The sequence below is a fragment of the Giraffa tippelskirchi genome, chromosome 7 (assembly GCF_054371585.1).
Source record: "Giraffa tippelskirchi isolate mGirTip1 chromosome 7, T2T-mGirTip1v1.2.pri, whole genome shotgun sequence".
Classification (NCBI taxonomy): Eukaryota; Metazoa; Chordata; class Mammalia; order Artiodactyla; family Giraffidae; genus Giraffa; species Giraffa tippelskirchi.
This window is the reverse complement of record NC_137281.1, coordinates 159,845,364-159,869,741: the sequence shown is the minus strand read 5'-3', so window position 1 is coordinate 159,869,741 and position 24,378 is coordinate 159,845,364. Positions and strand designations below refer to the sequence as shown.

General features: G+C 50.1%; 1 protein-coding gene across 23 annotated transcripts in view; it reads left to right on the top strand.

The window, feature by feature from the left end:
• Nucleotides 1–24,378, top strand: part of FOXN3 (forkhead box N3) — a 538,038-nt gene that overhangs the window by 393,167 nt on the left and 120,493 nt on the right. For all 23 annotated transcript variants that reach the window (XM_081510806.1, XM_081510807.1, XM_081510823.1 and 20 more), the window contains one exon: nt 21,910–21,974. In XM_081510806.1, coding sequence (XP_081366932.1) covers nt 21,910–21,974 — 65 coding nt within the window. The remainder of the gene's footprint in view (nt 1–21,909; nt 21,975–24,378) is intronic.

Genomic DNA, 24,378 nt, shown 5'->3' with positions numbered 1-24,378 from the left:
AGCCAAACACATGAACATTAAGAAAAGGACCTTGATGTCATCCATCACATTAACAAGCTTAATGTGTATATACATTTGTGGACACATATACACAAGTATACACACATCTACATGGGCTTCCTAGGTGGCTCAATGGAAAAGAATATGCCTGCCAGTGCAGGAGATGCAGCTTCAATCCCTGGGTTGGGAAGATCCCCTGGAGGAGGAAATGGCAGCCCACGCCAGTGTTTTTGCCTGGGAAGTCTCATGGACAGAGGAGCCTGGACGGCTACAGTCCTTAGAGTCACAGGGAGTCAGACACGTCTTAGCAACTGAGTACACACATGCGCATGTGTGCACGTGCACACACACACACATACGTGTATATATGCAAAAAAAAAAAGAGAAAAATCCCTCCTTCAAGGACGTGTAGCGATCAGGAGATCCCGTACACGCCCATGGCCCCACCCCCACCCCCTGCAGTGTGGCCTGGCGCCTGGAGCGGGAGCCCCAGGCCGAGGTGAGCTCTCTCGGGAGTTTCAGGCGCTGCTGCTCAGCCTTCCCTGCCTTTCTCCCCCCGTGGCTCCATTCCCCGCCTCCATTCACCTGTCTCCCAGCTGGGCCCCTTTGCTCCCTCAGCTTCCCTTCCTGTAATTCCAGGCCTGAGGCGTCTGAATGGCTCAGCTCGTTTGGAGCCAGGCTAAGTAGATGAAGGGTCACCTAAACCAGTGTCCCTTGTGGTCTGCGGGGGCTCAGGTTCTACCCAGGCCCGGTCAGCCCCGACCACCCTGCCTCCGCCTGCTGGGGAGGGCCTCTCCCTGAGCGGCGTGCAGGCCAGAAGCACCAGAGGACCACCGAGGCCACCGGGTGTCCCGGCTCACAGAACAGCACCGTACCCACTTGAGTCTGAAAGAACAGGCCTGTTTTCAGGGAACACCGTGGGCCTTGGGGCCCTACAGCCGGAGCGGCCTGCGGAGGGCGGCACAGCACAGCCGTTTGTGAGGGTGTTGGTCGCTCAGTCATGTCTGACTCTTTGCGACCCCAGTGACTGCAGCCCGCCAGGCTCCTCTGTCCGCGGGATTTCCCAGGCAAGAATGCTGGAGTGGGTTGCCATTTCCTCCTCCAGGGGATCGTCCTGACCAGGGATTGAACCGGGGTCTCCTGCATTGCAGGCGGATTATTTATGATCTGAGCCACCACGGAAGCCCCAGCACAACTGGGGTAATTCCAGAAGATTCAGGTTCATTTAAGGAGAGCCAGTTCTACCCAGCGAGATCAGAGGGATAAATACAATTTTTTATTTTGATGTTAATTACTCTTAGGCTCTTCTTCCAAAATTGCCATAGTTCTTCATAGTGACAAAACTTGAAGGTCTTCCCTCTTTCTTATGTCAGGTTCAGAGTGTCCAAAAGTTAACCATTATCCAGCACTTACATTTTGATTCATGGAGAATACTTAAGGATTTGTTGTAAGTGGTCCTGGAAGATGGCACTTTTTCTAAGCTTTGGTTGACAGTGAAATTGGGAAACATGATCAGATGGTGAAGCCCACGGTTACTACGCAGAAACCGTGGGCCGTAACATGATGCAAGACGTGTCTCTAAAGTTTAAGGTTTAAGGCAAGCTGCCAGTGAACTTCAAGAAAATACTCCAGCTCAGTGACTGGAGGACCCGAGGCAGAGGGCAGCAAAAGGGAAGCGGCCTTGGGCTGTTCCAGACTTGAGAGCATATCCGTGTGTTCATTCGTATCAGCACTTTCGTAACAAAGTTCATGAACCATGCAGCCTTATCTGGTGGACAGGCTTATTTACACACAAAATGTAATTGGTTCCATATTCCTCTCAGGCCTAAAAACCGTCCTCGTGTTTGTTTTTAATAATAAAATGATTTCCGTTTAGAAAAGGGTGTAGATTTCCACAGACCATCTGATGAGTTACCCAGATTGTTCCACTCATAACAAGATACAGGAGACACAGTCTAAGGAAAACATTTAGAAGAGAGTTTGTGTGTGTGGAAGGGGAGGGAGGATTGGTTAGCTGAAATCAAAAAGATTCCAAGTAACAGTGATTTAATTTAATACTAGTTAAATTAGCATTGCACAGGAACTGTTTTCTGGAATTTTTGATAGTGCCTTCACAAAGCAGTGCGGACTCAAGGCCATTTGGTGGGAGATGGCTCATTTGCTTTGTCTTGGTCAGTTTTCAAGTTGGTCCAAAATCAATTTCTTTTTCAAGAACTAAAATGTTCCTGGTCTTTATTCCACTTTAGAGATCTACAAACTTTTGTTGTAAAGGGCCAAATACTGAATATGTAGTATGAAACAGACATACTTCTAGAGAATTCTATATACCTAAATGAAGATGTGTTGTATCCCAGTGAAGTTTTATTTTGGACCCTGCAATTTGGATTTTGTATGATTTTCATGTGTCATGAAATATGATTCTCCTTTTGACTTTTTTATTTCAACCACCCAACAATGTAAATGACACTCTTACCTCTGAGGCAGTGCGGTTTGGCCCCGAGTTTGCAGACCCCTCCCAGCTCATGTACCGTCTTTGAGGTTGGCATCTTGTGTCTCGAGGGGGCGTGCTCAGTCGTTCAGTCGTGTCCAGCTCTTTGCAACCCCTTGGAATATAGCCCACCAGGCTCCTCTGTCCATGGAACTTTTCAGGCAACAACACTGGAGTGGGCTGCCATTTCCTTCTACAGGGGATCTTCCAGACCCAGGGATCCAACCTGTGTCTCCTGCTTGGCAGGCAGATTCTTTACTGCCGAGCCATCAGGAAGGTCGCATAGTACACTTGATCTTAACCAAAAGGCTGAGAAGAGATCTTTTGGAGAGGATATCCCTCCCTGTACGTGACGTCTTACTACATTTGCATGTGACAGAGAGCTAGATTCTGTGGGGTCCGTGTGTGTGTGTGTGCGTGCATGTGCACGCGCGTGTGTGTTTCGGGCTCTCGGGGAGGAAGCCAGGTCTCTTGACTTTAGAACTTGGGTTGTGCAGAACCTCGCCCCCAGCAGCACAGCTGCTATGGCAGGGAGGCCAGCCTTGTGGACTCTGAACAATCCCTGGGCACGTTCTCCGCACAGAGAACTCCGAGTAGCCCTTGAAATCGCAGGACTCAAGTGCCGATGAAAGGAGAAACGGAAGTAGGAGGCTGCTGAGGTTTCTGTCCAGATAGCTTCGCAAGGCTAGTGAGAAGTGTGATTATGGCCTCCCGATGCCTTTGCAGATGTGTGTATTTTAAAAAGTTTAGGTGCTCTGGCACTTCTTTTCATTCTTATCCTTAGAGAAGTAGGCAAAAGACGTGCTTCTACAGGATGTAAGCATGTGGCTTTGTTTAGCGCACTATTTGGAGAAATTAAGAAAGTTGCAGAAACATCCAGTTTTCCTAAAATGATCTGCATAACGTCGGACAGAGAAACCCAGATAGACAGGTGTTGTACTTAGTTAAATGTGTTTAATAGGAGTCATTCTTATTAGGATACCCTCCTCAAATCCTTAATAAATATAAAGCTTTTAAATATTTGTCCCATTTTGTAATTAGTCTAGATTTAGCAGTGGTTCTTCCTGATTTGGGAGGAAGCATGCATGACTGTTGCCAGGCAACGGCTAATCGGGGTATTAGCTGCCAGCAAGCTCTTGGCAGTGACTGTAAATTCTTCTGTCTTGTTAACCAAAAAATGAGTGTTAAAGATATAGCAGTATATGAAGTCTGTTCTGTTGTTCAAATACATACAACTTAGGTGATAAATTCCTCCACTAATGTGACCTTGATGTGCCACTGAAATTTACAGCGTGTTTAGGAAGCCTGTTCCTTCTAGTGCTTCAGTCGCTGACTGCTCACAGCCTCAGAGCTCTTCGAACGGGACAGTGAGGTAATAGAGGTGTTCTCTCCAGGTCGCCTTCAGAGAATCTGAGGTTTCGGTTAAATTTCGGGTTGTGAAACGTGTGTGGGCTTCCAGCATGAATGTCCCAAGCGAGGACTCTGGTCCCTGGGCAGGTACCACCACTCCGACCCTTGACCTCAGTCCCTGTCCCCTGGGGGCCGGCGACGAACACCCGGCAGGTGTGAGAAGTCCTGCGGCAGCCGGGGTCCTGGTCCCCCCGCATCTCAGCTCAGACAAGTTCTCTGCAAAAGTTTTCTGGGACAAAAACCTTGGAAAATGAATTCTCACTTTGTGAGCAAATATGGTGTGAGTCATCCTCTGGACTGTAGGATTAAGAAGGAGGAAAAAAAAAATTTATTTGGTGGATGCTGTTTTTTTTTAAATGAAGCTGCCTGTATTCCAGTCTTGACCCCAGACACTCTCTGGTCACAGGTTTCTAAAGGACACTGGGGATTGTCTTGTTAGGGGTCACACACCCCACCAGGCACTTTGCTTGCATTTTCTCACTTAACCCCAGTTCCCTGGGCTGAAGAGAGGGGAGACCCAGCAAGCAGGTCCTTCGGGCCAGCAGGGGAGGGGCTGGCACGGAAGGTCAGGTCTCCTGTACCCTCTTGTCTGTAAGTCCTGTTCCCTATAAAGTACCACTCTCTCGGCCACCTCCCCAACCCCGACCTCAAGCATAGCGGGGAACCTCGCCTCCCTCCTGTCTTCATCATGGGTCAGTTGCCCCTTAAAGCTGGGTGTTTTGGATTTCCTCTGTCACCCCCACAGTTCTCCCAGGGTTCCAGCTCAGCAGAAAGAGCTGTCAGCACCAGAGGCTGCAGACCCATCTGTGTCCCTTTTTCGTGGTGGTGGTTTTTCTTTTTTTCTCTCTCTTTCCACTACGAGCCAGACTACTTCAGCATCATGTAAACACGCTGGAGTATGTTAACAGCTGCCTCTCCTTTAAAGTTGAACTCGCTCAGAACTGAAAGGGGAGTGCTTTCAGGTTCTGCTGAAGTTTGCGTGTGACAGCATCAAAGCTATTTTTAGTGGAGTGATCACGGGCAAGAAGCTGAAAACTGCTGCTTTCAACTATAAACAGTGGAAAGAAAGGATCATTTATGCACTGCTGCAGCTCTTGAGTCCATTTCTGTGGGAGACAAAGGGGTGTGTAAATCTGCTCTTCAGAGTTATGCAGGCATCTTGTGCCCGTTCCAGAGCCCCCATCCCCTCTGTGGAGAAGAGTGATGTTAATTTAGCGCTTGGCTGCCTGGACTCGGAGTTAAACTGGAGGCACCGATAATGGTGAGTTATAGGACTGTCCTTCTAGGTGTCCATTCTGCAAAGAGGGCGATGTTTGGAGGCACAGAAGCGTCTGGTAAACTTTTATTTCCTGTAGGTCACAAAACCCAAGAGACAACAGGAAATGAGAGTTGGGTTACATCAGCATCACGGTGCCGTGGAAAGAGCATGGGGCACTGCTGAGCGCCAGGACCCTCGTGACCTCACCCTTCTGAATGAGGTGTTCTTAGCTGCAAAATGAAGATCCCGATGCCTGCTCTCTAGATCCATTAGGCGAGTTTTTTCTGGCAGCCATTTGTTGAACACCTGCTCTAAGATGCCAGCTGCCGAGAACTTTGGACCAACAGAAGAGTTGTCCTCCTCCCCCCGGAGTTCATGGTCTGGCCACCTAAAGAGACAGGCTGCAGTACAGTGTGGGGCCTGGAGGGAACGGTGTGGGGGGCGGACGTGCCACGGGCGCGGACGGAGGTGCAAGGAGACGGGAGGAGCAGAATTTTCCAGAACACGTAAGAGTTTGCAAAGAGAACATTGGAGGGAGGGAATGTTTCCGGAGGGCAGCTGAGGGAGCAAAGACAAAAGTAAGAGGCCTCCAGGTGTGTCTGGGGGCCTGGGAACAGCTTGGAGTGGCCAGAGCCAAAAAATACCACACAGGGTAAGACAAGGGACGGTAGGAGATGAAGCCAATCGCTCGGAGTTAGGACAATTGGGAGTATCTGTCACAGCCCACAGGAAGCCCAGGAAACGGTTTCGCATGGACCATTGACTCACACCGAGTCACTGCTAAGGAAAGTCTGTACACCTGTGGATATGAAGGGGTGGCAGTTTATTTGATGCACGTGTGGTAAGGATGCCGTACCTGTGAGTGTCGTCCCAGGAAGGGCAAGCCTGGGACACGGGTCTGAAACTGCACAGTGCGCACCTGTGTGCAGCGTTGTCTTGGGGAGACAGGAAGGCCTTTCCAACCGGGTCTCGTGCTGGGCTCCGCGAGCGAGTGGAGGGCCGTGACTGCGTCCTTCAGGGGCTCTCGGGCCAGGCGGCGCCCGAGAGGGCAGGCGGAGCCCTGGACGTGGAGTGTGCACTGCGTGTGGTCAGTAGACTCGCTGGTGAGCCGTTACGACCAGGCACCAGGAAGCAGCATCTGCCCGTGGGAGTCGAGTTCTCCCAGAAGTTTCAGGAAGCCAAGGCTTTCCTGGATATGCTTCAAGCATCAATTATGTGGTGATTGAAAGAAGAGGGACTTGTAGAACAAAACGAAGAAAAACAAAAAACCTCTCTCCCAGCTACACTGACTGTTTATGTTGTCGTTCAGTCGCTCAGTCATGTCCGACTCTTTGCGACCCCATGAACCGCAGCACGCCAGGCCTCCCTGTCCATCACCAACTCCTGGAGCCCACCCAAACCCATGTCTGTCAAGTCAGTGATGCCATCCAGCCATCTCATCCTCTGCCGTCCCCTTCTCCTCCTGCCTTCGATCTTTCCCAGCATCAGGGTCTTTTCAAATGAGGCAGCTCTTCACATCAGTTGGCCAAAGTATTGGAGTTTCAGCTTCAACACCAGTCCTTCCAATGAATATTCCGGGTTGATTTCCTTTAGAACTGACTGGTTGGATCTCCTTGCAGTCCAAGGGACTCTCAAGAGTCTTTTCCAACACCACAGTTCAAAAGCATCAATTCTTCAGCACTCAGCTTTCTTTATAGTCCAACTCTCACATCCATTCATGACTACTGGAAAAACCATAGCTTTGACTAGACGGACCTTCATCAGCAAAGTGATGTTTCTACTTTTTAATATGCTGTCTAGGTTTGTCACAGCTTTCCTTCCAAGGAGCAAGTGTCTTTTAATTTCATAGCTGACTGTTTACACCCAGGAAGAAGTGTTCCTAGCAGTCACCACGTACCATGGGATTGTGTAAACCACAGTCCTCAACACCCCCATCTCTGTAACTGTGGCCAAGAAGTAGTATTACTGAAACTATGTTCTCCTTGAGTTTAACGTTGTAAGGAAGTTTAGCAACACTATTTGCCTCATGGTCATTTCAGGAGAAGAATGGGTGTTTCTGTAGGTTTTCTGGAAGAATCATACGGGCGTGAAGTTTTAGGTGTACAAGAGTCAGTTACATAAGATCTGGTCCACCTGTGGGTCAGTCTCCTTAGGTTTCCCAGTCATTTCTTCTCTGGTTTTATTGAGTGGGGCTTAGGGTACACATCGGGCTTCCCAGTGGTTGCTGGTGGTAAAGAACCCGCCTGCCAATGCAGGAGACACAAGAGACGCAGGTTCGACCCCTGGGTTGGGAAGATCTCCTAGAGAAGGAAGTGGCAACCCACTCCAGTATCCTTGCCTGGAGAGTCCCATGGACAGAGGAGCCTGGCGGGCTGCAGCCCATGGGGTCTCACAGAGTCAGACACGAGTGAGTGAGTCGGCACACACTCATGCACTGTACACCTGGGACGGTTTGAGAATAAGAGAGTCCCAAGCAGGCCACAGCTTGGCACAGGCGCTGAGGGGGATGACTGGGCATCAGGGGAGAGGAGAAGGTGCGGGGCGACTTTGAAGGGGGGCCGCTCTTCATGTTCCGTCCGGAGTGGGAGGACAGGCGTAGTTGAGATGCTGAGGCCGATCACAGGATTTGCTGCCTTGCAGATGAAAGAGATTACTTTTGGGAAATGGAAAATTGCTTTTTGTTGCTTCAAAGCCAACTATAACTAGATCCAATAAACCATAGGAGAAATATTTTTTAAAAAATAAACTTTTCTGTTGTTATGTGCAGCTTCAGCTTTTTAGTGCCCAGATTTGGTACCCGCGACAGAACATGTAGACAGAGATGTCCAGCTCTACAGCATCAGCTTTCCACACTCAGCGTTTATGTCTCTCATCTTGATGGGGTCTTGCTCTCAAAGGGAGGAAATGAAGAGTCGGGGTAAACCAGTTTTTCCCACAAACGATCATTTTCTCGTCCGTGATTGGTTTTCAGCATTGTAGTGGGAATCAGACTGTGTCCAAAACATGGATTAAATGTTTATATCTCTTGATCTCCGCAAGCCTGAAAGATAAATAGGTCATAGTGGCTTTCGTTCCGTCACTGAGGTTTTCCTCTGAAAGCTGTTTCAGCGCTGTGGAGTAGCAGCGGGTAGTGCTGCTGGCATTATCTCTGGTGGGCAGCGTGTGGTCGTCACGGCCTGAAAAGCCCGCTCAGACCTCTGACAGGGGACGGGCGTGTGGCCTGTCCTTCCCGCTTTTGGGTGATGGGAGCGGGCGTGAGGATGCCAAGGCAAAATGCTGTTTTCACTCGAGAGGTACTTTCCACTTGGAGGAGAGTATCTGGGGGAAAGGTCACCGACCCCTTCTCTCCGACTGCATGACGCACACCCCGGCGGGTTCCGCCTGTTATGGGCACAGTCGTCAGGGCCTCCACTAAACCTCTGCCAAGGGAAGGATCCAGGGCTGGCTCTCAGTCTGGACGCCCGGCCGGAGGGGAAGGCCCAGGGGTCCCGTCGGCCTCTCCCGCCCAGCCCCGCGTCCTCACACAAGCCGCTCCTGGAGGCTTCGTGGTGTCTGTGTCTGTGGGCAGAGGCTCCAGGTTAGAGGAGTTCCTTGACGAAGCCTCTGGGTTTCAAGCCCCCAGAGGTGCCCCTCAGAGTATCCTGAGGGCTGCTCTCTGGGCTGGGGTAATAACCAGTGCTTCCGGAGCAGGGACCAGGTACCAGCCCTGGTGCTGAGCACCCAGCAAGGTCGTGACACTTCGGAGGGTCTGTAGTCTCCCCAGGGTTCCAGGTCTCGCAGTGGTCAAGAACCCGCCTGCCAGTGTCGGAGACTTGGTTCGATCCCCTGGTTCAGGTAGATCGTCTGGAGAAGGAAATGGCAACCCACTGCGGTGTTCCTGCCTGGGAAATCCCATGGACAGCGGAGCCTCGCGGGCTGCAGTCCGTGAGGGCAAAGTGTCGAACACGACTGAGCAACTGAATAATAAACCCACAGTTTCCCCGGGGAGGCAGCTGGGGAACCGGCAGGACAGTTAATGTTCAAGTCTGCATGTTGTTGGCAGGGCTGCCAGGCCTCAGAGGAGGGACAGATGAAGATCCAATCAGGGGAGGCGTCTTGGAAGAGGGGGAACCACCCAGAGTTTCTGCCCGTTAGGAGGGTTGTTGTGCAAAAGGCGCTAATGTCCATTTTCATTCATAGCTTAGTAGCCGAGGGACCCGAGGGTGGTAGGGTCTGGACCTGTGTGTCACGCTGTGAACAGCCCGGATTCTTTATCTACTTGCCCAGCTGTGTCCCTGCCTCTTGGGGAACAGGATGGTTTCTTCATTGCCTTGTTCCCATAGCAGGTGTAAAGACATGTTATTCAATGAATGGGTGAGTCTGAGAAAAGATGGGCAAACCAGCTGCTGTTTCCAGAGCCTTAGCGCAGAGGAGCATAAGTGCCTCCTGCCCTACCCGAGTATCTGGCTGGCCAGTATTGAATGGCTGTGTATTTATTTTCTTGTCTAGCTAGTTAGCTGGGCTTCCCTGGTGGCTCAGATAGTAACGAATCCGCCCGCAATGCAGGAGACCCTGGTTCAATCCCTGGGTTGGGAAGATCCCATGAAGAAGGAAATGGCCAACCGCTCCAGGATTCTTGCCTGGAGAATCCCATGGATGGAGGAGCCTGGTGGGCTACATCCTTGGGCTCACAAAGAGTTGGACACGACTGAGCAACTCTCATGCACACACACACACACACACACACACACACACACACACACACACACACAGAGCTAGCTAGCTACTATTTGTTTTTAAATTATACTAAAGTACACGTTATTGACTTATCATCTTAGTCATTTGTAAACGTGCAGTTCAGTGGCATTAAGTTCTTTGACGCTGTGGTGCAGCCGTCCCCAGCATCCATCCCTGGAACTACCTTCAACTTGGAAAATTGAGGCTGTGCCCGTTAGACGACTCCCCAACCCCTTCTCCTCGCAGCCCCTGGCAACCACCATGCTACTCTGTCTTTCATGAACTTGACTGTTCTGGGCCCCTCATGTAAGCAGAGTCATACGATATTTGTTTGTTTTGTGTGATAGAAAGTGAAGTCGCTCAGTCGTGTCTGACTCTTTCCGACCCCATGGACTGTAGCCCACCAGGCTCCTCTGTCTGTGGGATTCTCCAGGCAGGAATACTGGAGTGGGTGGCCATGCCCTCCTCCAGGGGGTCTTCCCGACCCAGGGATCAAACCTGCGTCTCCCATGTTCCAGGCAAGCTCTTTACCCTCCGAGCCACTGAAGGTTCACCTACGTTATAGCAGCTGTCGAAATTTTCTTTTTCTTTTAAGGCTGAATAACATTCCATGGAGAAGGCAATGGCAACCCACTCCAGTACTCTTGCCTGAAAAATCCCATGGACGGAGGAGCCGGGTAGGCTGCAGTCCATGGGGTCGCGAAGAGTCGGACACGACTGAGTGACTTCACTTTCACTTTTCACTTTCATGCATTGGATAAGGAAATGGCAACCCACTCCAGTGTTCTTGCCTGGAGAATCCCAGGGACGGGGGAGCCTGGTGGGCTGCCGTCTATAGGGTCACACAGAGTCGGACGCAACTGAAGCGACTTAGCAGCAGCAGCAACATTCCATCGCACATATTTACCAAATACTCTGTATCCACTCATCATCCATGGATTCTCGGGTTGCTTCTGCTCTTGTTCTTTTGTGAATAATGCTCCTGTGAACATGGGCGTATGCGCAACTGTTTGAGTTCCTGCTTTCAGTTCTTTTGAGTCTCTACCAAGAAGTGAAACTACCAGATCCTATGGTGAGTCTGTGTGTAATTGTTTGAGGAACCTCCACACTGTTTTCCATAGCGACTACTCGGTTTCAAGGGAATGCCTCAGCTAATTTTTTTGTGTCCTGCCTCTCCTCCGTGACTCTTACAAATGCAGTCTTCCTCCCGTCTGCTCCAGTTATGTCCTTTGAACTTGGCTGATGACCACACTTGCACAGTCAGTCCAGATTTGGGAGTTCCCTCTGACCTCCCAAAACTGCCTTTAAAAAAGCTGAGTTCATCCCATTGGCCCCTGGGCAGAGGACTCTGGGGCAGACTCTGGGGAGTCCTGGGCTGCTCCTGAGATTAATCTGGAACCGAACTGGCCCTGAGGCAAAGAGCTGACTTCACAAAGGATGCGAACATAGTTTAGCCACCTGATAGGAAGAACTGACTCATTGGAAAAGACCCTGATGCTGGGAAAGATTGAAGGCGGAAGGAGAAGGGGACGACAGAGGATGAGATGGTTGGATGGCATCACCGACTCAATGGACATGAGTTTGGGTGGACTCCGGGAGTTGGTGATGGACAGGGAGGCCTGGCGTGCTGCAGTCCGTGGGGTCACAGAGAGATGGACACGACCGAGCGACTGAACAACAAACTGTCCGGAGACTTGTAGCTCTTGGAACAGCTGCTCAGCTCTCCTCAACTCCACCATTTTAATTGTGATTAGTAGGTTCATTTGCATCTAAAAGGAGTCGTTTTCTTATCAGCACCATTGAGCTGGGAGCCAGTGTGCTCCGTTTGTATATCAAGTGGCCCATTTTAACCAGGCCCATTAAGCAGTGAAAGTAAATGTGGGTGTTTTACAAATGCAAATATGTCATGCAAAGAATGTACTTTATGCTGAATGATGCCTTGGTTTTCATATGTAAAATCAGAAACTGTAGCACAAAGATAATGATAAACACCTTTGCATCTGTTCATAAGATGTATCATGAGCTGTATGCGTCTGAAATTGTAGCCCAGGTTTCAAGCAGAATTTCTTCAGTATACTCAAACATGCATTCCATATTATCAAAAATATACATGTACTTACCTAGTTATTTATGTATTCCTCAGTAATCAAGAAATCACGGAAAAGGGGAGTCCAAATTACCAAATGTATTACTTACAATCAGAGATGAGATTTGTGATTTTGTTTCCATTTTTAAAGATTTTGAAGTTTTTATCTGAGATGATGGTAGTGAAGAAGAAATGTTACTTACTATATAGGCTAGTTCCTTTGTAAGAGAATTATGTCTACCAAGAGATTTTGTTGAGAAATCTTACTGTGAAATGATTCTGTTTTCTATTTCTGCTATATGACACCAGCCCTTAGTTAGAAAAATAACAGCAGTTCCCTGTGTGCAATGAACTTGGCTAAATTCTAGGGGTCCCTCCCTACATGGGGTCTCTGGCCTTTGGAAAGGTACGCATCTACGGAAAGAGAATTCAAGGTATAAGGCATCAAATCGGGAAATACCACACAGGATCGGTTGCCAAACTGACTGTACAGAAATGATCGGATTGAGAGTGGGGAGAGGTAGCAGTGAGAGCGGGCAGAAAGAGCCAGGATGTGAGTTGAACTGTAAAGGGCGGGTGGGAGTCGAACAGGTGAAGAGAACGCAGGGGTGAGGCCCTTCAGCCAAGGGGGACGGAGTTTGGAAGCTGCACAAGTCAGAGTGGGCCTGGAGCCCACAGGCCAGGACGCTAACCCAGCCCAGACCCAGACTCGCCATGTAATGAGGAAAAACCCAGTAATAATGAAGGAAGCCTTGCCTTAGTGCGTCGGTGGGCACCGAGACTGAGGGACAGGCTGCACTCATCCGGGCTGTGGCTCTGGCTGGCAGGTGGACAGTGAGGCCTCTGGGGACCCGGGCATGAGGGGGCAGGGCCGGTCTGGGGACTCCGTGACCCCGGAAAGGAGAACTTGGCACGCGCCCAGCCCTGGTCTTCGCCAGCACACGGCAGGGTGATGGGGCCCAGGTGGATCTGGAAGCGCTGGGTGATGTCGGATGACGGGCAGGCTAAGAAGTTGCTGGTTCTGGCAGTGGGAGGTGAGTGGAGACCACGGGTGATGGAGGGAGGGGAGTCCAGAGGAGGAGAGGGCAGTAGGGGGGTTGCTTTAGCAAAGGACAAGGTAGGAATAAGGGGGACAACTGAGCTGCTCAGCCTCGGCTTTGGCTCCAGAAAAGAGGGGCGACGTCTCTGCCCGAGGAGGTGTGGAAAGGCAGGTTTGGGGCTTGGTGGATGGAGAGAAGCGTGAGGCCAGCCTAGTGGAGTTGCTGACCACTAGGCAGTGGTTTTTAGCTGGGGCCCGTTTCACCTTCCAGAGGACACACGGGCGTATTGATCGCTCACGGTGAACCGTGTCGGACTCGCCATCTCCGAAGGACAGAATTTCGCTTTGGGACCCAAGACGCAGCTTCAGTCGCTCAGAGCTTCGTGCGGCAAAAGGTTTTCTTATAGTGAAAAAGGGACAGAGGAAGCTTCTGACATAGACATCAGAAGGTGGCAGAGAGTGCCCCGTTGCCAGTCTTAGCAAGGGATCTATGTACTTTTTCAATCGGTTACCAACAATAAATCAAAAGAATGTCTCAAGGTTGTAAAGGTCTTACCAGATCCACTCTCACAACATACACCTTATAACAGGATTAGTCAGAAGGTTTCTGTTAGGAAGGAGAAACATGTCCTGGAGCAAGATACGTTGTTGTTATATAATCATTAGTAAGATGTGTTGTTTGTTGTGTAATCATTAGCTCCTGGCTTAAAGAAAGGTAGTCTTAGGCAAAATAGATTGTTGCCATAACAATTCAGAGCTTAAGAAAAGATGTCTTAGTGACTAAGAAGAAGGAATGTAGAAGAAAAGTCCCTTCTCCTCCTCCTCCTCCTCCTCCAGGGCCCCAGACTCCTTATCAACCTACCTTAGAACTAGCTCTCTCAGTACCGGGAGGCATTTTTATTTTTAATTTTATCATTTTTTTAATTTTTTGGCTGCACTGCATGGCATGTGAGACCTTAGCTCCTTGACCAGGAATCACACCTGCGTCCCCTGCAGTGAGTCTCACCCATTTGTTTATTTGGCTGTGTTGAGTCTCAGTCGGGACCCTCTGGACCACCCCTGCGTCGTGGGGGAGCCTTCGCTGCGCACGCGGACTCTCTGTTTGTGGCGCACAGACTCGGTTGCTCTGTGGCACATGGGGTCTTAGCCCCCTGAGCGGGGATTGAACCCACGTCCCCTGCGTTGCAGGATGAACTCTTAACCACTGGACCACCAGGGAAGCCCCGAGTTGTTTTCATTTGTTACAGCTGAGGGGGATTGGTGCTAGTATCCAGAGGGTAGAGGCCAGGGAGGCTGCCGAACACCCCAGCACCCACGGGGCGGCCCCCACCACAAAGAGCACCCAGCCCCAAACGTCAGCAGCGCTGAGGGTGCGAAACCCTGTCTCAGGTAAGCATCACCTCTCAGACCCATTTGAGGAGGGTAGCCCTGAACTTCTCAGCGTATTTTGTGAAACTTTATTGATGTCTTTAACATTATGTAGCAGATCGTACTCTAGAGCAGCCGCCTCTGTCTGATTCTCACAGCCCCTTCTGCACCCAGTGTATCCAGGGCCTTGGCTGTGGTGGGCAGACAGGGATGGTTTGCAGCTGGATCCAGCTGGAGGCTGGATGAGTCTCCAAGTTTTAACATTTGGCCAAGGGAGTGACTTAGCACAAGGTGACAGATTTCACTTCTTACTAAGACCCAAGCCTTTCCCTCAGCGTGATCCTGCCATACTCTCTGTCGTGGCTTCTGTGGTCCTTGCTGGTTATAGTTTGATCATGTCACTAATGCCTTCCCAATAATTGTCAGGGGCTTCCCAGGTGGCAGTAGTGGTACAAAATCCATCTGCCAATGCAGGAGATGTAAGAGACATGGGTTCAGTCTCTGGGTCCCGAAGATCCCGTGGAGGAGGGCATGGCAACCCACTCCAGTATTCTTGCCTGCAAAATTCCATGCACAGAGGAGCCTGGAGGGCTATAGTCCATGAGGTTGCAGAGAGTCAGACATGACTGAAGCGACTTAGCACGCACACACACATGCAGTGATTATCAGCCTCTGAAAACTGGCCAGTCCTGGTACGTCTCCACCTGCTGTCTTCTGCCTCTTGATTGCTTGACCTTGAAAGGTCTCTGTGGGCAGCCGTACTTGCCAGTTTGGATCTATGCTGGATTCTGGGCGGAGTTAGCTCTTTTGGGTTTTTAGCTTTCTTTAGAGAAGGTGGCATCTATGGAGCTGCTTCTCCCAGCCTATTGATTTTTAGACACTGTTCATTGCTACTTCGGGTGGAGGAACATTTGCAAATGAGACGTTCTCAAAGCATGCTGAAGGGGAAGGTGTGGCTAGCTCTTCGTCATAAGAACGAAGGCGAGGGCCAAACTGGGCAGGTCCCCAGGATGTAGGAGGGAGTACGGGCGCCGGGCACGTCACTGCGCTTCTCCGAGCTGCAGGGTTCTTGTGGTCAAGGTGACCGCTGAGGTTGTTGCCGTGCTCAGAGCATCCCTTGTACACGCATCATCTCACCTAATTCTCTAACACCACACACTGTTACTGTCCCCAGTTTATAGGCGTGGAGTTGAGATGCGGACAGATTCAAAGACTTTCTGCCTTGTGTTTTCAGCAGTCAGATGCCTGGAGTCCAAATCTTTTGCCGCTCCCACCAGACTTTGGGTGGGACCAGGTGACCACTGAGATCCCTTTGCATGTCAACACACTCTGGCTTTATATGCAAGCTTGCAAAAGTGTGAAGAACCCCGCTGAGAGTTCTGAACTTTCAGCAGGACTCTTTGGAGATGCCTCTCAAATCATGATGGGTGTTTTGTGAAACCTAAGACCATCTCACCCAAGTCTCTCTGATTCCTGCATTCCGAACTCCAGGACTGGCATCCTTCACCCAACAGGTCTGAGTTAGTATGTGGTGCAGATCATGTTTGTTTTCCTATGACATCCTGTGATCAGTTTGCACTTAGAATTAACAGTAGAATTCCAAGTTTTGTTTTGTTCTTTTTTTTTTTTTTCCCAGAATTCTCCCCTCTTTACAACTTGCATTGACTGTTTTATTCCTAGGAAAACACAGTCTGATGATAGACATCAGACATCCAACAGAAGTGCCTTCGTGTTGTTTTCGGTGCTAAGAATTTGGCTGAGATCTGCTCTGCCGCCTGAAGACTGGCAGGCAAGCTCAGGCCTCTGTAAGGACCGGGTTGGGACAGGCTGGTGTCGCCACCTCCCTCTCCTCTGCCCAGTCGGTTTGGGCTTTCTGCTTTTTCATGTGCTCTGAGCCAGTCTGGCAGAGCTGTTAACTTCAAGGTACCTTCAGAGAGACAGCATGGAAGGTGGTCTTTCACTGCCCAAAACTCTACTTCAGGAGTCCGTCTTGTATCCATTCTTTCTCTCTCTGTCTCTCTCTATTCCCCTCTCTCAGTTTTTATTCAAATTTTTTGTTATGGTGGTAAAATAAACATACCATCAAATACACCATCTTAACCATTTAAACGGACTGTTCAGTAGTGTTACGTACGTTCACAGTAATGGGGGACCAACATACAGAACTCTTTTCACCTTACAAAACTGAAACTCTGCACCCATTAACCGAGTCTCTATTCCTGCTCCCTGCCCCCTCTGCCTCCCCCAGCCTCCGACAACTCCCGTTCTGTTTTGTCTCTCAGTTCAGTTCAGTTCAGTCGCTCAGTCGTGTCCTACTCTTTGTGACCCCATGAACCACAGCACGTCAGGCCTCCCTGTCCATCACCAACTCCCGGAGTCTACCCGTTAACTCATGTCCATCGAGTTGGTGGTGCCATCCAACCATCTCATCCTCTGTCGTCCCCTTTCCTCCTGCCCCCAATCCTTCCCAGCATTAGGGTCTTTTCCAATGAGTCAACTCTTCTCAAGAGGTGGCCAAAGTATTGGAGTTTCAGCTTCAACATCAGTCCTTCCAGTGAACACCCAGGACTGATCTCCTTTAGGATGGACTGGTTGGACCTCCTTGTTTTGTCTCTGTGAGTAGTTAAATACAGTCTTTGTCCTTTGGTGACCGGTGTGTCAGCCGGTGTGTCAGTCTTTGTCCTTTGGTGACCGGTGTGTTTCACTTAGCATAACGTCCTCAGGGTTCATCCATGTTGTATCCTGTTTTCTCCTCTAGATCCATCAGTTCTCATTTTGCAGCTGGGTTCTCAGGAAAAAACAAATAGTTTATACAAAGTTGTTGTTGTTGTTCACTTGCTCAGTTGTGTCTGACTCTTTGTGACCCCATGGACTGCAGCACGCTGGGCTTCCCTGTCCTTCACTAATTCCTAGAGTTTGCTCAAACTCATGTCCATTGAGTTGATGATGCCATCCAACCATCTCATCCTCTATTGCCCCCTTCTCCTCCTGCCCTTAGACTGTACTTAGAATAGGTGTTTTTCTTAATTTTCTTTTCTTAGACTCACAAAATGTCCAGGCTGGTGAATATGGGTGTGGTTCTTACCAGAACCTCCGGGGGTCTTACCATTTAGCCAGTCCTGCCCATGATGAAAGCCCGTGGTTGTCACATGACCGATGACGTCATTACACCAAGGGCCACCTTGGGGCCGGGCGACCTTCTGACTTCAGTCTCCCTTTGGGAGGTGGCAGAACTGCAGCTGCGAGCGTGAGCCCCAGGGCGGTGCATCTCCGGCAGATGCTGCCTGTGCTGCCTGGACCATAGGGCGCCTCCCTGGGGACTTGCTGGCTCAGCCCTGGTCTCCATGGTCAGCTGGCTCCGTGTTCTCAGAGGTCAGCTCACAAGCTGCCTTTTCTGGCAGGCCAGGCCCTCTTAGCCTATTGGTCAACTTCCTTTGCCACACGTGGGTGTGGCTCTTTATGGCTGAAGGTCGCTGGATTGTGTTAGAGCGTCGCTGAAATAAGACGATTGTGGTGCCAGCGTTGGGTCGTTTCTTCTGATCTGAGCCCACGGGTCTGTCTGTCACGTATGGTGAGCTGATTGCTTTTTCTAGCCTGGGATTTTTCCTCAGAGAGAGTCCTAGGGAAATACTGTGTATGCCTTCTTCCATGGAGAAGAAGAGCTCAGGGCTGAGCGTCGGAAGCCTGCGAGAGAGGCCAGATGATGAGAAACGAAATCAGGGCCGTTGCTGGTGTGTCTGTGGTGCGCTGGGCTGGTCTCAGACTGACCACTGACCAGCTGTGATGAGCTGGGCACGCCCCTCCTCCTCACCTACAGCAGGGGAGGCGGGCCCTGCCCGCAGGTGGGAGGATCCCACGGGAAGCGTCGATGACCCTGGTGATTCGGGAACGTGAGCGCCGCTGCAGGGTGATGAGGACCCTCTTAAGGAGCTCCTGTGGCCGCTGCCCAGGGCAGAGAGCACGGACAGCACAGGTGACTGGCACTTAGGGAGCAGTAAGGAGAGGCCTCCGTCCCCCTCCGCAAACCCGCTCCACTCCGCAGCCCCGATCTGCCGTGTGAGCGAGTGGTCCCCGGGGTAGCTTGAGCTGTTGTTGAGGCTCTGTGTCGTGTCTGACTCCTTGTGACCCATGGACTGCATCGCGCCAGGCTCCCCTGTCCTTCACTGTCTCCCCGAGTTCGCTCAAACTCATGGCAGGCTGCAGTCCACGGGCCTGTATCGTTGCAGACCCCATGGACGTGTGTGTCTTAGTCACTCAGTTATGTCCAACACTTTGCGACCCTCCTGTAGCCCATGTGACTCCCCCTGTAGTCCGCGGGGTCGCAAAGAGTCAGACATAACTGAGTGGCTGACACACACGCGTGTGAGCGGAGTCTGGACACTATCTGACATCCCATCCTTCTCCTTCTGCCTTCCGTCTTCCCCTGCCTCAGGGGCTTTTCCAATGAATAGGCTTTTCACGTCAGGTGACCAGCTTGCTGGTCGCAAAGAGTGGGGTTGGAGCTCATTGGAGCGTCAGCATCAGTCCTTCCAATGAACACCCAGGACTGATCTCCTTTAGGATGGCCTGGTTGGATCTCCTTGCAGTCCAAGGGACTCTCAAGAGTCTTCTCCAACACTACAGTTCAAAAGCATCAATTCTTTGGCACTCAGCCTTCTTGGATGTGATCCAACGCTCACATCTTTACCTGACTACCGGAAAATCCATAGCTTTGACTCAACAGGCCTTTGTCAGCAATGTGATGTCTCTGAGATTCTGCCACAAAGACCTTGATCACTAGCTTCTCTGAATTACTGTGGTTCCTATGTACTTTTAAGTAATTTCACTTACTTTTTAAAACTAACTTTGAGCTTTAAAGGCCCGTGAGCCAGGAATATCTCCAAATGGAGGAAAAAATGAGTTTGCTGCCCCGCAACCTGAAGCCACCAGGGCCATAACCACTGGTCTTTTCCACACGCATTTCTAGTCTCTCTGGATAGAGTCACAGGAGATTGGAGCCAGCTAAGTATGACACTGGGCTTCCCAGGTGGTGCTAGTAATAAAGAGCCCACCTGCCAGTGCAGCAGGCAGCAGAGACATGGGTTTGATCCCTGCGTCGGGAAGATCCCCTGGAGAAGGGAATGGCAACCCAGTCCACTATTCTTGCCTGGGAAATCCCATGGACAGAGGAGCCTGGCAGGCCACCGTCTATCGAGAGGCAAAGAGTCAGACACGACTGAAGCAACTTGGTAGCACAGGTCTGATGGTAAAGCTCCAAGAGGCCATGAAGCACGGCTTGTAATTTTTCCCTCCGTGTGCAAGCACAGTTTTCAGCAAGTGCTTAATAAATCCTTCCATCTCTAACAGTTAGAAGATGTCATTTGGGAGCAGCCATCCCAAAGAAGAGTATGAAATATAAGGCCAGTGAGCCCAAAAGCTTCGCAGTGAGCACAGCAGAGAACAGCTCACCTTGAGGGACAGAGGCCGCAGGTGAACGCGCGCGTCCCCGCAGGGGCCGCGTCGACTGGGGACGGAGGTGCCTTAGCAGGACGCTGTGGAGCTCTCTAAGTGGATTTCCATCGTGCAGCGAATGTTCCTCATCTAAACCACTGGGTTTACCCATCCTCTGTTCCCCACATTTACTCCACCCCTGCCGTCCACTGTTTTCAGCCAAATCAGGGTCAGGGTGAAGAGATTTGGAGGGAAGCAAGCCGGATATTGAGGCTTCTGCAATAACACTCTGTTCTCGAATTCTCCAGAAGCAACAACTCCTCTGTAATGAAATCCTCAGTTTTTAAGTACCTTTAGACATCAAGTCATGCAGTGTTGGCAACAGCCAGGTGGCTATTTCCTGCTTTCTTATAAAAATAAGATGGGAGAAATCGCGGGAGCTGGCTGGGGTTGTTGAAAGATACTCTTAAGCACTTTCATGCGCTTTACTCTTCATGGGACTTTGAACAGCCTCAGATTGGAATCGGACAGGAGTGGGAGAGAAGAGAACTCCACTCGCTGCCATCACCCCAGGGCTGTGAGGCCCCGCCAGGCCGTCTGTTCTGTGTGGCTGCCGGTGCGCGGGGGCCACAGCCGCCAGAGCTGAGGGTCAGGGCAGCGGCAGCGCAGAGACGCAGCGTCCTCGCTTACCCCGAGCGTGGTGGACCCGAGCCAGAATAAACAGAAGTTTCACCATTTGTGTCAGGTCCAGGCCGTGTGTTTGCCAGCACATCGGACGTCATTCTGACGTGTCTGTGTGCGGTGGCACTTTCCCTCTCCCTTCTCTGCTCCTCACAAGTCATGTAACCGGTCCCCATACCTGGGGTGCCGCTTGTGTCTCTGGGGGTGAAGTCTTGGTCAAGAGGATGTGTCCCTGACATTTCTCCTTCTTGTTAACGAGTTGCATTATCGGAGACCCTGACTGACTCTAGAGGCATTCACTGTCGAGTCCTTCAGACTGTTTGTTCTGTATATATATGTGTGTGTGTTCATGTCCGCCAAACTTACAAACATGTATTCAGACCAGCTTTTTTATTTTTTTTAATGTTGAAGGTGATTGACCAGGCCTTAACCAGGATCGTTTGCCGCATTCTATTTTGGAGACAGTAATTCACACCGCCTCTGGGGCCGGCTGTAGTAGCAGTTTTGACTAAGTGCTCTCTAACATTAATCTAAACCAATCCTTGATTTAGAATCACCTCCTTTCCACTCCGAGGATATTTTCCTAAGACTGGCTAGGTTATAAAGTTTTTCACTGGGTGTCTTAAAACAGTGAAAATGCTGGTCTATAAATATAATAAAGTGTCTTTGTGATGCATTGATCTTTCCACTTTTCTTGCCTCTCCTGTTACAGAACAGTGAGTGGTAGCATAGCTGCAAAATGCTTTATAGGGTACGGAGTGCAACATTGTAAGCCAAGAAATTGAAAACGGGATGGGAGACGAGAAGACGGGGGAGGGAGGGCGTCGCTCAAGGTCAGATCTGTGTGTTAAGGATGCTGGCAGACATGCCAGAAGGCAAACTCGCCTTTTACTGGGCCGGTGGCACCGGACGTGGTGGAGAACCTGCCGACCTCAGAAGACACGGATGGGGGCTCTTGAGCGCATCGAGTCATAAAGTGAGGGGCGGTTTAGGAAAGTTGTGAGCTTTGGAGGAGGAAATGGCAGCCACTCCAGTGTTCTTGCCTGGAGAATCCCAGGAACAGAGGAGCCTGGTGGGCTACAGTCCGGGGGTCGCAAAGAGTCAGACACGACTGAGCGAGCACGCGGGCATGTGAGCTTTGACGTTGAGCTGACGTTGCCATTTGGTTTGCCTGCAAATCGTTTCCACGCCCAAGAGAGAGGAGGGTTGAGACCGTGATCAGAATGCCCACACAGATGGGTTCTGCACTTTGAAAAGTGAAGCCCCTTCGTCATACAGCGAGCCTAAAGCTCTTCAAAGGTGCATTTTCGGAGGGTATAAATAGTGCGTAGCTGGGTCAGTGTTTGGAAGCCACTAGGAAGGACGTGTTTGGAGGCCGTCCACCGAGTGAGTGTGGACGGCTCGTGCTCACGCTGGTTTCTCTTCCGTTTCAGCACATCAGGTCCACCCCTCTGGCCGGGCAGCACCTTCTTCAAGAGGAACGGAGCCCTCCTGCAAGGTAGGTCTCTGCACGCCCCCTGCCCCCGCGCCCCCGCCCTTGTCTCGGAGGGGGACTTCTGTCCGCTGCCTCTGTGACTCCTGTGGGGTGGCCTTGTGTCTCCACGTCTCTTTCTTCCTTCCTCCCCTCGTTTCCTGGTTGCTGTGAATTGTTGGTCTGAGATGGGACAGTTTCTTTGGTCTGTCGTCACTGGTCAGATTCCAGAAGCGCTTGGCTTGCTTTGGTGAAATTGGAATCATGTGTAATGGTGTCATGGTGACACAAATGGGTTGAGAAAACCGAAGTCAAACCCTGTTACGGATTTCTCGTGCTTGAGCTCCAGGGAAAGCTGTGCGGGTTTGGGCGCTCAGGTCATCGCAGAGGTTCACTTGTTGCTCGCTGTCCGACGTGCACGGGTGCCCAGAAGGGTGACTGGCTGGCTCAGAGGTTCAGAGCTCACGCCCATGCCTCTCGTCCCGGCAGGCGTCATTTGCGGGGGGACAGGGGGGCATTCTTCCTGCTGTCCAGTCCGCCCTCAGCTGCCTAACAGCTTCCTATCCCACGCGCTCAAGGGATTCAAACCACCTTTCATCTCTACTTTTGCTGTCAAGCGTCTTTAGAAGTGGCCGTAGTCAAAGGAGACTACGTGGCTAAAGATAGCAAGAAGGTGCCTGCTCTCTACTCTGAGAAAGTATTGGGGGAGATGCCCAATCTGAGTGCCTGCCCTGCAGACCGGCTGGAATTGGCTGCCCCAAGGGTCTTCCAACTTGCCCTCGCCTTAGCCTCTCTTGGTTGCTGGGCCTCACAGGGGCACCACTAGCCCAAAGCAAGTGGGTTGGTGGTGCCAAGAGCTTCGGACCTGTCCTGGGCTCTGGGTTGAGGACTTTCAGTGAACCTTGGTTGGTTGAGAGCTGCTAAGCCTCTTTTTCTTAAAAGTACACACCGAAGGTCAGCCGCGGTTGTGAAAGAGCAGACTAAACTGTAGCTAAGGAAAGAGGTATTTATCTTCAGGTTTCCAGAGTAGCTCAAACAGTTGTGAGAGATGCCGTTGCCTTTGTGAGGTTGTTTTCAAGACCATACAACTGTATGCTTTTTTATACAGCCTGTGAAACTGGGAACTTAGGACTTCTTTGTGTCTTTGCCTGGCCCCGGTGAAATTTAGGCAGGCAGCTCTGATTAATTCTGATTTTAATAACCGTTACAGATATCCTGAATATTTAAGAAAAAAAATGGAAAATGCCTCCACTGTCAAATATTAAGACATAGTTAAAAGAATATATACTCAGTGCTCCCTTCAGAAAGTGTGAATGATGAGCCTTTCGGTTTTCTCAAGTGGATTTCAAAGTTATATGCATCTTTATTTTTCCTCTAGATCCGTAGCAAGGATATGAATGTCATTCATGGTTGGATTGTTTTCACGAAAGTGATTTTATTTACTGAGAGCATTTTCTTACAGGATTTTTATTCATTAACTTCCACATTAGGGAAGATTTGCTCTAAGCATGTTAGTTTTTGGTTATTTCTATGGGGCACACGCATGAGGGAAAAATTGATAAAGTTTCTGAAGTTGAGCAATTTCATCGTGAGATTCTATCTCATTGGGTGGTAGACATCTTTTCTGTTCTTTACAGGGTTAAACATTCCTAATTACTCTTAGGCATTGAGATTTGAATAATTACAGATTTCAGATGCTCGTTGAATCCACATCCAATTCAATACATCCTATCAACTTTTTTTTGTGCTTGTGGAAATCAGAGGATTGTGGTGAGAATTCGGGAGTGGGTGGAGATTTATTAATGGTGTTTCCTGTTTCTTCACTTGCTATATCTGTATAGAGAGTTTGCGAGACACTTACATCATGGTAAGATTTTTAAAACTATGCGTATTCTTCTGAATTAATATCTTTTTAATTTATTAAGGTATAGTTGATTTACAATGTTGTATTTAGTTTCTGTTGTACAGCAAATTGATTTGGTTATGAATATATATGTGTGTGTTTTTCATATTCTGTTCCATTATGGTTGCTCACAGGATGTTGAATAGCTCCCCGTGCAGTACAGGAGGCCCTGGTTGTTAATCCATCCTGATGTCATAGTTTGCACCTGCTTATCCCAGACTCCAGGTCCATCCCTCCGCGGCCTCTCCCTTCCCCTCCCCCTTGGCAACCATGAGTCTGTTCTCTAGGGCTGTGAGTCTGCTTCTGTTTCGTAGATATTCGTTGGATGTCGGGGTTTCTTTGGTGGACAGTGCTCATTAAGAAGTTGCTGATGCTCATGAACAAAAGTTTCACAGTAAAGACAGGGACAGAGAGAGAAGGGAGCTGCCCAGTCATGCCGGCGGAAGGTTTAGCTTAGGATCAAGTAGAAGAAAATGTAGCCAGTTTATACCCGCTTTCTCATCTTTTATTTTCAATATATGTCCACTT